At 46.7% G+C, this 12484-nt stretch overlaps 1 protein-coding gene across 1 annotated transcript; it reads left to right on the top strand.

Annotated features, from left to right (window-relative positions):
- Window positions 1-2680: 2680 nt before the first annotated feature.
- Window positions 2681-12237, top strand: PAIP2 (poly(A) binding protein interacting protein 2). Its single transcript, XM_055718684.1, has 4 exons — window positions 2681-2844; window positions 7130-7289; window positions 9697-9876; window positions 11141-12237. The coding sequence occupies exons 2-4, from the start codon at window positions 7152-7154 to the stop codon at window positions 11204-11206; spliced, it is 384 nt and encodes a 127-aa protein (XP_055574659.1). The 5' UTR covers window positions 2681-2844; window positions 7130-7151; the 3' UTR covers window positions 11207-12237.
- Window positions 12238-12484: the final 247 nt, after the last annotated feature.

Raw genomic sequence — 12484 nt, 5'->3', positions numbered from 1 at the left:
CACTTGCTTTATGATGACATTTGTCATTCCTCTGTCTCAAAGGCTTGCTTAGTTCATCAGCCAAACAGAGGACTTGACTTCAAAGCTTCAGTGTCTGGCAGTCATCCCCTTCTCTCTAAAGATGGTAGATAAGAATTTATTTTGAAGGTCTCCAACTTCCCCAAGCATTTTAAGGTTTTTTACAACATGCAGTTAAGATTAATGTATTGAGATACTACAGCTGTGTATGTTTTATTTTTGAAGTACCCTTTCCTTAGCTGTTGTGCGGTTTAGTGATCTTTAATCTGGTGTCCTCAGCCTGTTCTAAATGCTAACCTGCGTGACTACTGGGGATTAAACTGTAGGAGGATGTTACATCATGTTTAGTGTCTACACATAAAGAATTCCCAGGCAGAAAGTAACTGTGGCTTAGTTTGACTTCAGAGTCAGAATATCCCTTGCTCCCATGGAGTCTTTCTGCCATCAGTGGTTGTTAGGTGCCTAATGCTTTCAAAACCCTGATAAAGCTGTATGTCTGCATATGTGCAGCGTGATGCTTTTATACATCAGAAAGTAAGTCAAATCTCAACTGCTTCTGCAAAATGTCTTCTGTTCACATGCAAAGGACAGGGAGAGAATAGATGCCTTACGTTAATTTCTGATGAAGGCCTTGGAGTAGCTTGATCTTGAGGACAGGTGCCAGGAACACGCTTTGGTGGCAGATCGCTCTGTGGTCTTGCCACAAGCTGCTTGCTTTTCAGAAATAATTGTAGCTGCACTGTAAAGGGGTGAGGGGAAAACACACAGAGAGCATGAGACTAGAGTGTAGAATATTAGGCTCTGCAATTTATGATGCTAGCTTTTGTATGTTATTTTCAACTTCAAGAGTACTCTAGGGGCTGTTGCCTCTGCTGTGTGTGTAGTTCAGCAGAGGTGCAGCAAGGCCCTGGGCTTGCTGAGCAATGCAGGAAATAAATAGAGATGCTTCTATTATAAATGAGGAAACCACATGTTATGCTGGATTTATTAAAACAGAGTTGCAGATATTTGTGGAAATAAAGAGTAGTATGGGCATAGTAGTTTTGATATTTATTTTTTTTAAAGGATGATCCTTGCAGAAGTGTTTTAAAGTTTGTACTTGGCTTGTAGGTAAGCATTTAGCGAGCATTTGACAGGCCAGAGAAAGCTTATAGGCCCTGGAAACAAGTTAGTAGTGGTGACCAATAAAATCAGTATAAACAGCTTGAGCAAGGGATTATCAGTCCCCAGAAAACCTGAGAAAAAAAAATCTGAGAAAACCCAGACTCTATAGTTGGCTATCCCTTACTAAAATTTATGAGGAAGGAAGGAAGGAAAGGGCTGAGTAGAGATATGTTAATGAAATCGTTATCCTTGGCTAGCCCCTTTCCTGCTTACAAGGCAGCCTACGGGAGCGCTTGGGTAGGGAGTGCTTGGGTAGCGCAGACTTCCCAGCCTAACAGGTGGTGTAACCAAAGAGCTAAGCTGAGCGAGGTGGTCTGTATGCTGCTAGCTCACTAACTTCTTGGGTCTGAAAAAACGTGCTTGCATTTGGTAACTACTAACGGATTTCAGAGTTATCCGAGGTTGCCAATTTCTGCTTAACTTAGACCTCAGTAACACATTTCTGGGCAGAAACATTTTTCTGCTGTAGGTTTCCCAGCTTGCTCTTGTGACAGTTTTCCTGCTTTTTGTGATGATTAGCTTACAAGTCCATCATGTGGAGGGATGGCTTTGCAACATTGCGTTTTGACTCCACATCAAGTCAGACTATTCATCAGTGGCTTGAATGGAACAAAGGGCTTTTAAGCTCTTGTGCTATCTAGTTCCTTTGCTTGCTAAGGGACAATGAAGATCAGAGACTGGAAAAGCTTGTACCAAGGCAGCGTGTTTGAGAGGATGGGTAAACACAGCATGGCGCTCTGATCATTGCCGAAACCTCTGTGCTGGTTGCAGCAGGTAGTGTCTGAAGGAGAGATACTTCCACCTTAAAGAAAAAGGGGGCGGGGTGAGATCCAAAGGAGAGAATAAGAAATTGGTTTTTCAACCTATTTTGTAAATAGGGTTGAAGTCTGGGTCCAAGGAAAGTGGTATCCTTTACCCCCGGCAATACAGAGCCTTAAAGATGCGTGGGTCTGGCGCAGAAACACCCGTTATGTAAACACGCGTGTGTTTCCAGAACGTGCAGAATTTGCTTGCCCCTGAGGCGGGCTGGCAAAGGCCGGGGCAGCCCTCGGGGCGCAGCGGGGAAGGCCTTCCCGTATGCGCCCAGGGACTCTTCCCTCCCCGCGCTGCGCTGCCTGCCATGCCCGGCGCGGCGACCCGCGCTACTGCCGCTGCAAGCGGGGCAGGCTCGCCCTGCCGGCGGGAGGCTGCCTGGGGGCTGCCTCTTCATCAGCACGACTGGCCGCTCGGGCCGCCGCCGGGCCCGGAGGCCATCCCGCCCGGCGCCACAAGATGGAGGCTCGTCCTGCCGCGTCGGGACTACCCTTCCCGGCGTGCCCCGCGCCACCGCGCGAAATGGCAGCCAGGCCCCGGGGCGGGACTACAGCTCCCGGCATGCTGCGCGGTCGGCGCAGAGACTACAGCTCCCGGCATGCGGCGCGCCGCTCCCTGCCAGGGCCGCCTGCCGCGCGCGCCGGGCCGCTGCTTCCGGGGGAGGAGGGGGCGGCGCCGTGAGGTCACGCAGGTAGCGGAAGTGATTTCACGTCCGGCGGGCTGCGGTGCTGGGAGGGGAGCGGGGCGGCGGGCGCGGAGCGGAGCCGGGAGCGAGCGGGGGACGAGGCGGCGGTGGCGGAGTAGCTGGGAGCCGGCGTGCGCACCCGCGGCCCTTCCCTCTGCGCGCAGGTGAGGCGGCGCGGGGGGGAGGGGGGCGCGCAGCCCCGGACCGCCGCCGCCTCCGCTGCGGGGGGAGCGGGGGGAGCCGCCCCCTCCCCTGAGGTGCGGCCGGGCGACGCGGCCCCTTCCTTCCTCCCCGTGGTGGCGGGGCCGCCCCGTGGCGCCGTCTTTATTGTCTCCGGCTCCATCCGGGTCCTGAGGGGGGGGGCGCTCCGGCGGCGCGGGGCCTGACGGGACGGAGCCCCTGCCGCGGGGGCGGCCCTTGCGGGCGAACAAAGCGGGCGGGGGGGCGGCCCCTGCGCCGTGAGAGCCGCGGGAGGCCCTCGGGCCCCGGCGGGGGCAGCGGGCAGGGACCGGGGCTGGGGCCGCCCGCGCCGGGAGGCGGGGGGCCGCGGTGCCGGGGTGGGTGTTTGGGCTCGAGGGTGCGCGGCCGCCGCCTGAGCGCGGTGCGGCCTGCCCGGGCTGGGCACCTGTGCTCAGTGCCCGCTGCAGCGGGCGGGCGGCGGCGCTCGCTGTGGGTGAAAACATCGGCGCCGAGAATGGCCCGTGGGGGGGGCGGCCCCCCGGTCCCCGGGAGGACTCGTTAGCCGCCGGGCCTGCCCGGCTCCCGGCGGGGCTGCGGGGGCGCTCCGCACGGTACAACCGGCTGTGCCTCTGCGGCGGGTGCTGGCACACCGTGTGGGTCGACTGCTCCCAGTGAGCTCCGGTGCGCTGCTTTGAAGTGTTTATATCAGATGGTGTTGGCGTGCCTCGTGAATTCGATTAAGAAATCTGTTTATCATAGGGAGTACGAGCAGTTTACTTGATAACTACCACTTGCTAATCTAATTAGATAACAAGAAACCTGGTCAGTGCTCCTGACTCACAAGAGTAATCACTAGTTAATAAACAAATAATACAGTCTTCTGCAGAAGTTCAAAGTACTCCCTGCTGCCCTGAAACAGCTTGGCTTCAACTTCAGCTGCTATTCAAATCCTAACCTGCTACTTGCTGTTCTGTGTTGCTTTTGGGTGCTTGAAACAAATGTCTTTTTTTTGTTGTTGTTGTTTTTTGTTTGCCGCCCCCCCCCCCCCCCCCGTGTGTGTGTTTGGGGTTTTTTTAATCAAGGGTAAGGACCTGAGGTTTGCTACATGGAGTTAGGCCCACTGACCTTATCTTCTAGAGTAGGTGGTAGATAATCTTCTTTTGTGATTGGGGTTTAAATGCAAGATATTCAATCACAAAGCTTTGAATTTTAATCATGATTTGTCTAGGGCTCTTCATCGCTATAAACACAGGAAAATTCACAGAAACAGGTAAATTAATGGATCTTCATGATGTTCTGCATGTTCCACACTTCATACGGAAAACACTTTGAGGTAACTGAAAGTCCTGTTGTTACAGGATTTTTAATTTCTGACTTCATTCCTAAGATGAAAATCTGATTACTTTTTTTGTTAGTGTCTTCCCTTATGCACTTACACTGTTCTTCCTGCATCACCCCCACTCCCTGCAAAAATCCTAGAGTAATTGAGGGATGGATCTCCAGTCATATCACTATGGCAGAATTCTCCATATTGTCTGTTCCTTAGCACTATTGTATTTCCTGTTCTAGTTTAAGGAGCTTTGAGATCCTCTGCTTGCCACCTACTGCCAGATGGCAAATGTATTATTTTTATTCGTGACAGTAGTATAGCCTGTCTCTGTGGCTTGTTTTCTACAGCAGCCGCCTTAGATTGTGACTTTTTGCAAGACTAAAGTGGCATTTGGCTCTAGCTCATGACTAAAAAGCCTGTATCTAATACTAGTGAAACAAGACTAATCTTGTCTTTGCAAATGAGCACAGAAAGCCAACTGGCTTGTATCTTGAAATGGTGAAATGGAAAAAAAATGTTGCTTTTATTTATTTGTTTTATTACAAGTTGCAGAAAATGAAATTACAAGGAGTCCTATGAGTAAGGGACTGGCCTGGGGCTTCCTAACTGTTCATGCAGGATAAGCATTTGTTGACTTGTTTTCCTGTGGGAAAACATTAGCAGACTTGGGGCTCCAACAGATAAACTGCAGTTACTCAGGGTGAGCCTCGGATCTTTCTTGAAGATAATCATCCACATCGTCCTTGGGCAGTAATGGAAAAAGTTGTTTTGGTCCAAACACAAAACACTGAACTTCTTTCCTCTGCTTCCTAAAGCAAACAGCTTGTGTTCTACAGGAAGGCTTGAGAAACTGGAAAACTAGTCCCGTGATTCAACAAATTAACCTTTCAAGCTTTTACACAAACAAGGAGGGGTTGGTTTTTTTAATTATTTTACCTTTATAGACTTGCCTGAGTGCAGTCATCTTTGTACAGAAGCTGCCTAGAATTTGTCCTAAGTACCTTAAACCACTGAAGCAGTTACTTGGCTGTAGTATAAATTGTTGGTGTGCAGAAAGCCCAGTAGAACACAGGTACCAAGAAATTGGGCTTTTTAGGCTCTGAGGTATTTTATTTCTTTTAGTCCATCCTGTTTAGCTTGTGAACTGCTGAAGTTGCTTAAAGCAATTTCAAGCTTGAATTGGGGTGTTAAATGCAATGTCTCTTCCTGTTTTATGTTAAATGCTGCCAGTAATCCTGTGCAAGTTTGTTTTGAAAGAACATCAAAAAGAACCTGTTTTCTCTTGCTAGAATACCCGGGTTCTGGTCTCATTTGTTGTACTTCCTAGGGAGCTAAAGTGACTTCCGCACTTGGGTTTGCCTTTGATTTAAAAACCTTGAATAGAGCAAGCCAGGCAAGTTCCTTTTTCTTTTGTGCTTTTCTTAATTGATTATTTGGATGCACCAGGTTTTTGACCTGGTATTACTGAGAATACATTTGGAACCAAAACTTACATTAATTCCATACATAATAGAACAACAGAAATACAAAGAGAAAACTTGACCTGCACCGTGATAAGCCCTTGTACTCTAATAACAATGGAGGCTGTATTTTGATATGCTCTTCTCTGAATAAGTAATTTTTTGATATGCAGACAACAAGCTAAACCAGTGATTTGAGAATAAAATAAAAATATTTTCACTCACTGCTGCATCATTTCATTGTGAATTTTTAGCACTAGAAAAACATTCAAGTTGGATTTTTTTTGAGCACGTTGTCACATGCTTTATATACAATTAAAAAAAAAACAAACCAAAACCACTGCCAGTATTAGTATCTAAAAATACAGTTTTTCCAGTATTGATAACTGTACTTAAGCATGGTACAGGGAAAACAGCGTTGTCTTGTTTAGAACATCGCATTTTCAGTTAGAGCCTAGTGTGAGCAGTGGGGTCTCTGAACTCAAGAGTTCCAAGCTTCACACAGGCTTGTGAGCCTGACAGAAAGGCTGCAATACCATTCTTATGGCAAGGACCTAACAGACCACGTTCAGGCTTTGTCCTGCTTTTGTTGTGGTTAGGTGGAGCAAAACATGGTTGCCAGCTGTACCTTCACGCCTTGAGTTCGGGACGCTGCAATAGCACATATCGTGGACACGCAGAGGTGTTGAGTGCTCTCCAGGCATGACTCAGTCCGTATTAATGAAGTGTGATGAGAGGCGAGCACGTACTCTGCCAGTGCCTTATGACGTTGTCTTTACCTGAAGCTTCCTAATCAGTGGGCTTTTGCTAATGAGATATCTGTAATAACTGTCGTGCCAGCTTGGCTCTGTGAGGCGTCTGTGCATAATGGTTTCTGCCTTGCTTGCAAAGGTTTCCCAGTGGTGAAATGGCCGTGACGATTGGTTCATGCGAGCACCGTAGAACATCCCATAACTGAATTTGAGTAGGCTAGAAGTCACACCCAAGTTTATCCTACCATGGATATCCTTGGAAATTCCCCTGAAGTTTTGTCCGCTGCCTCTGAAACAGTATGTACGCTGGGCATTTCATTTCCAGGGGAGTTTGTTGAAACTCAGGTGGGAGCTTTAAAAGTATTTTGGAAAATAAATTTTCCTTTTGTTTCTTGAAAGTTACCTTAAATAATTTCCTACTGGCAAATGTGCATGCTTTCTGGGGGTTTTTCTGTCACTTTTTGTTGGCCTTGGTGCTTGGCATTCGCTGATTTGGTGAGTTCTGATTTGGGAAATTAATTTGTTACTCAAACGTGCGTATAATGGAAACAGCATTTCTGGTACTCTCTTTACTTGTTGCGATCAGCAGAGCTTCTCTGCTGCAGTCACGGTAAGGCTACCTGGAGCCTTCACACGCAGGTGCAGCCTTCCCTTGGGCCGGGCTTATGCAGAAGCAGGGTGATGAGCAAATCTGCGCACCTTTAATTACTGCATTTCTTAATTGCAGACTTCACATCAAAGACGCAGCCATGAAAGATCCAAGTCGCAGCAGTACTAGCCCAAGCATCATCAGTGAAGATGTGATTATAAATGGTCATTCTCATGAAGATGACAATCCCTTTGCAGAATACATGTGGATGGAGAATGAAGAGGAATTTAACAGGCAGGCAAGTAATTTCGCTCTGTACGTGTGTGCTTTACCATTTTCTAGCTGAAGGGAGAGGTGCTGTGGCTTAGCAGCTGGGGTACAAGACTGGCAATCCTTTAGAGATGGAGTTTTTAGATAGACCTGCTAGAATAATTCTGGGGAATAGGCAGATCTCTTGTTTCTCTGGTAATAAATACCTATGTTCTGTGATCTTGGTGGAAAATACGGGAAGTGCAGCATGTTCTAATGCACCATTAATTCCCGACTTCTGCAGGAAGGAGGGAAAAGAAAAAACCCCACGCAACAGTTGACAGACTTTATGTGGCAGTTGGGAAGGGCCAGGTCTTGCTGGGCTACTGAGCTGTGGAGGTTTTACATGTGCAAACATGCTGGCTGTTGTCGTTCTGTGCTGGATGCAGCCAGGTGCATACCTCCCTCGTCAACAGGGCTGCTGTTCCCCAGCGAGTTGGTGGACATAGCTTTTGGGTGACGGTCCTGCTTGTTGCTTAATACTTGAGTGTCTTACAGCTGGCCTTCGCAATCAGGTTGGGAGGAAGCCTTAACTTCATCTTTCACCTTGCATCTGGCCACAGTTTTCTCTCCTGTGGAGGCTGGGAACAGCCTGCCTCTTTCCACTGCCCCTTTCTTAATCAAAACTTGATCTTTGTACTCAAGTAGGTGCTTTCTCTCAGCTCCAGCACAGTATGGCTGTGCTGAAGTCTGAGCTGCTGAAACAGGATATGTCTGCTGCTCTCTCTTTAGGGTGCCAGCAGGGCCCCAAGCTAATCTGAAATTCAGGTTGCTCACAAAATAGAAATTCTCTTGTGCCTATGCCAGGATGGCATGCCTCAGTGTTGTTTTCTGTTTTGTGGGTTTTCCCTCCTGGGGACTGTACTCTAGTTAGCATATGGCATGTGTAGTTCTCGGGGAAGGAGCTGAGAGTTGTACTGTGAATAAACTATTTTTCAGGTACGGACTCCACGTTCAGAGAAGAGGAAAGGTGGGAGCGTGAGGGGAGAACAGTCTTGTTCAGGCAGGCAAACACCATGTGGCAGCCTGGTCACCTGCTGCTGCAGGCACATCTCTGTGGGAACCTGAGCAAGTTAAACTTGGGCTGGAAAACACAGAGGCAATATTAATTTCAAGACATTTGGGGAAGCAAATGTTATTTAGTACTTCCGGAGCTGCCATTGGAGGCATCTGTAGGTGTGCCACCATGTAATAAAAAGCCTGGAGCAGGGCAACCCCCGCTGTAATACTAGCTTGTGGCTGCGTGCCCACGGCTGCCTCTTACCCACACGCAGGACAGAGACGGTGCTTTACAAGGATTGATTGGAGACTGCCATTCTTGCTGGCGTGCTTTACTGGAGAAATCACTAAGTCAGTGTTTCATGTGGGGTTTGAATTGTCTGGACAGTGAGAGTATATGGTGATGAGTCCCTGTTCCCCGAAGCTGTGCATCCCGAGCACCAAGTGAGCTGGTGAGTGTGTTTGCCCTGAGCACAGGGGACCTAGATTTCATGGGAAACTCTGGCATTAACTTTTTTGATTTGCTTTTTGTGGTATGTAACTGAATTTCCACTGTCGGATCAAGTGTGTGTTTTGATTTAGAGTGAAGGATAGATAGGAAAACTTGTTTGAGCTTCCAATGAGTGAACTTTTAAATCTGTCCTGAATCATTTTTCCACTCCTTATGTCTGGCACGTCATTCACACCAGCTTCTATTTCCCTGCTTTCCACGCTTAAGTACTGCGATGCAGGACATGGAAAACTTGTCAGGATGAACTCCCTCCAAAGCTTGTTTACTGAACAACCAAGCAAAACTTTCCTTTAGTCTGCAGTGTGTGTCAGTTCTGCATCCGTTGATTTGTCTTGCTTATAGTACAGTGGGTCAGCATTCTTAACAACTGCTGAGATCGTGTTGTGTTCCTTGGGTGAGCAGCCCAGGAGATGCTGCTTGTTCCCTGTTCCAAGTGACAGTCGGTGGTTATTTTCTTCTCAGGAGTCTTGCAGGACGCTTTTCTGGGGACTGTGCCTGGCTGCACGTGTTGTCCCTGGTTCCCTTCCTCATATTTGGAGAGAGTTCAGTCCAGACTAGTTGGTACAACTGAAATGTTCACTTGGAACCAACATTTTCCTTCTCCTTGAGCTCGTAACAAGCTGCAAACAACAGCCAGGGCTATGGGGTTTTCCTGCCATTCCCTTTTAACTGCAGCCCAAGTTCCTGGGCTTTTCTATATTAAAAAAAAATAATAAAAATCAAAGTTGATTGCCTTCCTGCAGCACATGCGTGGTGTTCTGCAAGAAGTCTTGCCGCATAGCTAGAAAGAAGGTCAGCTAGGTGCACAAATCACAAATCTTGGAATGAAGACACAAACTCTCAGTAAGTTTGTTAGTTAATGAAGCAGTTCCTTCTCGTTGTTTAGATCGAAGAGGAGTTGTGGGAAGAAGAATTTATTGAGCGCTGTTTCCAGGAGATGCTGGAAGAAGAGGAGGAGCACGAATGGTTTATTCCAGCCCGTGATCTCCCACAAACAATGGATCAAATCCAGGACCAGTTCAATGACCTTGTTATCAGTGACAGCTCATCACTGGAAGATCTGGTGGTAAATTCAGTTTCTCATCATATTTCTAAGGCTTGACATCTCTCTTTGTCCAGGGCTGATTTTTGTTGCTGGTGATGGCAAGAGAATAATACCCTTTACATGTAGGCCAGAGACTCTTAAACCATGCCAGGTGGTGAGGGGGAAAGGTGAAACGGTTGGGTAAGGGATGTTTCCTCAAGTGACGTGACCTGTCCAGTGGTTTTCTTTGTAACCACGCGGTGCCTTTCCTAGCCCATGGCGAGTAAATTCACGTGGCTTTGGGTGTGCATGGTATGTTATGAAAGAAAGGCAGCAAGCAAAGCTCGCTGACCCTGTGAGGTGCCATTCACTGACAGGGCTGCAAAAGTTTCATTTGGCATCTGTCAGCACTTCACGTGTCGGGGAGGTACGAGGTCTGTTCCAAGGTCTGCTTTGGGTGGCGCGAACCATAGCAGGCAGATTGCTGTAGAAATCCTAAGGAGGGGGAGAGCAGCTAAACTGTGGTGGTTTGCCTCTTCCTTGCCCTTGTTACTTCTGTCTGGAGCTTAACTAAAAGGAAAGGACAATGTGTACATATTTTTCCCTAACAAAATACGAAGCTACTGATAACAGAGTACAGAAAACATGCCGCTGTGTTGCACTGCTGCTGTGAAATTCAGATGCAAACCCCTACTTTTCCAAGCTTAAGTTCTAGACTCAGTTAAGAACCCAAAAGCCTAATCCTCCATCTCTATGGTAAAGAGCTCATTTTGAAGATGCTGGCTGCCCACTAGAACTGCAGGGCATTTGTAGCTTGCCAGGTGGGAGGACAGGGTGGTCACAGACATAGAAATGTAAAAAATCAATACAGGGCTCATACATCAAATTTCCAGAAGCAGCTTAAGTTCCTGGAACAAGTCTCCTCTTGCTTAAGTAAGCAAGATCTAAAAACCTCATGACACATTTTAACAGCTCAACTTCAGAAACCGCTATTTCAGCACTAAGCGAAGTTGCTGCATTTGATGCATGCCTGTGGTTTTCTTGTTCCTTGTTCCCTGACCCCTCGTCTGACGCATCCAGGTGGTGCTGAGGAGGGATGGATAATTCAGGTACTCGCACAAAGGCGTAGGCTTTTCTGGTGATCATAGAGACTTGTGGTATATACAAAAACCCTTTTACATGCCTGACTGTTCCTCTGAATCTGTAAAGTGTTCCTAACGCTCTGTCTGCCTAGGACTGTGTTCAGCTTGAAAATGGGAGGTTAAAATAACGATTCAACTAGACTTTCTGTTTTTCCCTTCCTCAGGTCAAGAGTAATCTGAATCCAAACGCAAAGGAGTTTGTTCCTGGGGTGAAGTACTTAAATATTTGAGTAGACTGGGCCCTCTCTTGGTGGATGTAGCACAATTTCCACACTGTGAAGCCAGTATTAGAAGATTTAATTGTAAAAGCTCTCTCTTCTTGTCACTGTGTTACACTTATGCATTGCCAAAGTTTTGTTAGTCTTGCATGCTCAATAAAAGTGCTGAGACTGTTATTAAGTAAATCTGTCAAAAGTTTAATGGAAACATAATTGGGCCCTGGCTCTCTGCAAAGGCGGCAGTGAGGTAAGAAGCACCAGTCAAGTTGAGACAAAGTACCACGTCTATAAAACCTTCTGCAGACTCTGTCTTTTTAAATAGGACTTGGAATTTGCTATGGGTGGTCTGTTTTTAACTAAAGATGTGTCAATTGGTGCGAGTTTGCACCTGATAATGCCTTAACTTGAAAATGAAAGCAAGGTTATCTGATTGTTATGCAAATTAGCTAACTTTCCTTTTGAAATATCAGTATTGTTACTAATCTTAATTTTTCCCCTTAAAAAAAAATCATGCTTCTTTTAAGCAGCATGAGCATTAACAGAGAAGTTACAGACCTGTACAGAGTCGTAGATTTCAGCTACTGAACTAACATCCAAGCGATTGGAAGGACGAAATTCCCTGTACTTTGCCGTATGTTATCATGTTAGAAACGTTTCGCTTCCCAATTATGTTCAAGGAGATGTGAGTTTCATCACAATTTCTTCCAAGAACCCAGATACATACATAGCACTGCCTATGTAACTTTTAGCGTACAACTTTATTATAGCTGGATTTAACCAAGAAAACCCTAGCATTAGTGATTTGAGTGGTGCTTTTCCCTTGCTTTGTTTAATCATCACTACACAATAGTCTACAGCACAACAACTTTTTTTTTTTTTTTTTCTTTTAATAAAGCTAGAACAGTTTTGGCTTCTTAAACTTCATATTTGGGTAGGTTAAGCTGCCATACGTGTTCAGTGTGAATAGTGTTTAAGTTGAAAATATTGTAAAAAAATTATATTTTTTCAAAAATATTTAAAAAAATAAATAATAGTAGAACTGACGTGGTGGCTGTCTCATGAATATGCATCTCACATGGAAACTCGCTTGGCAGCGCACAGAGGGAAGGGATGACATTATGGGTACGGTGCCTGTAGGGCTGTTGGTAACACGATAGCCCAAATACTCGTCTGAGGCTGGACTCTTGACTGCTCTTTTATTTCTTTCCTCCCGCTTCATGTGCTTGCCTGGGCATATTTTCCTTCGTTCTCACCACTGCTAATCCCAGTTCAGCTCCGCTGCTGCTGGCA

Source organism: Falco cherrug, chromosome 8, assembly GCF_023634085.1.
Source record: "Falco cherrug isolate bFalChe1 chromosome 8, bFalChe1.pri, whole genome shotgun sequence".
Classification (NCBI taxonomy): Eukaryota; Metazoa; Chordata; class Aves; order Falconiformes; family Falconidae; genus Falco; species Falco cherrug.
This window is presented reverse-complemented; position numbering and strand designations above follow the sequence as displayed.

What these genes read in the sequence shown, in the direction of transcription:
- PAIP2 (XM_055718684.1), top strand. Translation starts at nt 7,152, where the DNA reads ATGAAAGATCCAAGTCGCAGCAGTACTAGCCCAAGCATCATCAGTGAA. An exon ending in AAGAGGAATTTAACAGGCAG is followed by an intron (nt 7,290 to 9,696) that starts GCAAGTAATTTC and finishes CTCGTTGTTTAG; the next exon opens with ATCGAAGAGGAGTTGTGGGA. An exon ending in CATCACTGGAAGATCTGGTG is followed by an intron (nt 9,877 to 11,140) that starts GTAAATTCAGTT and finishes TCCCTTCCTCAG; the next exon opens with GTCAAGAGTAATCTGAATCC.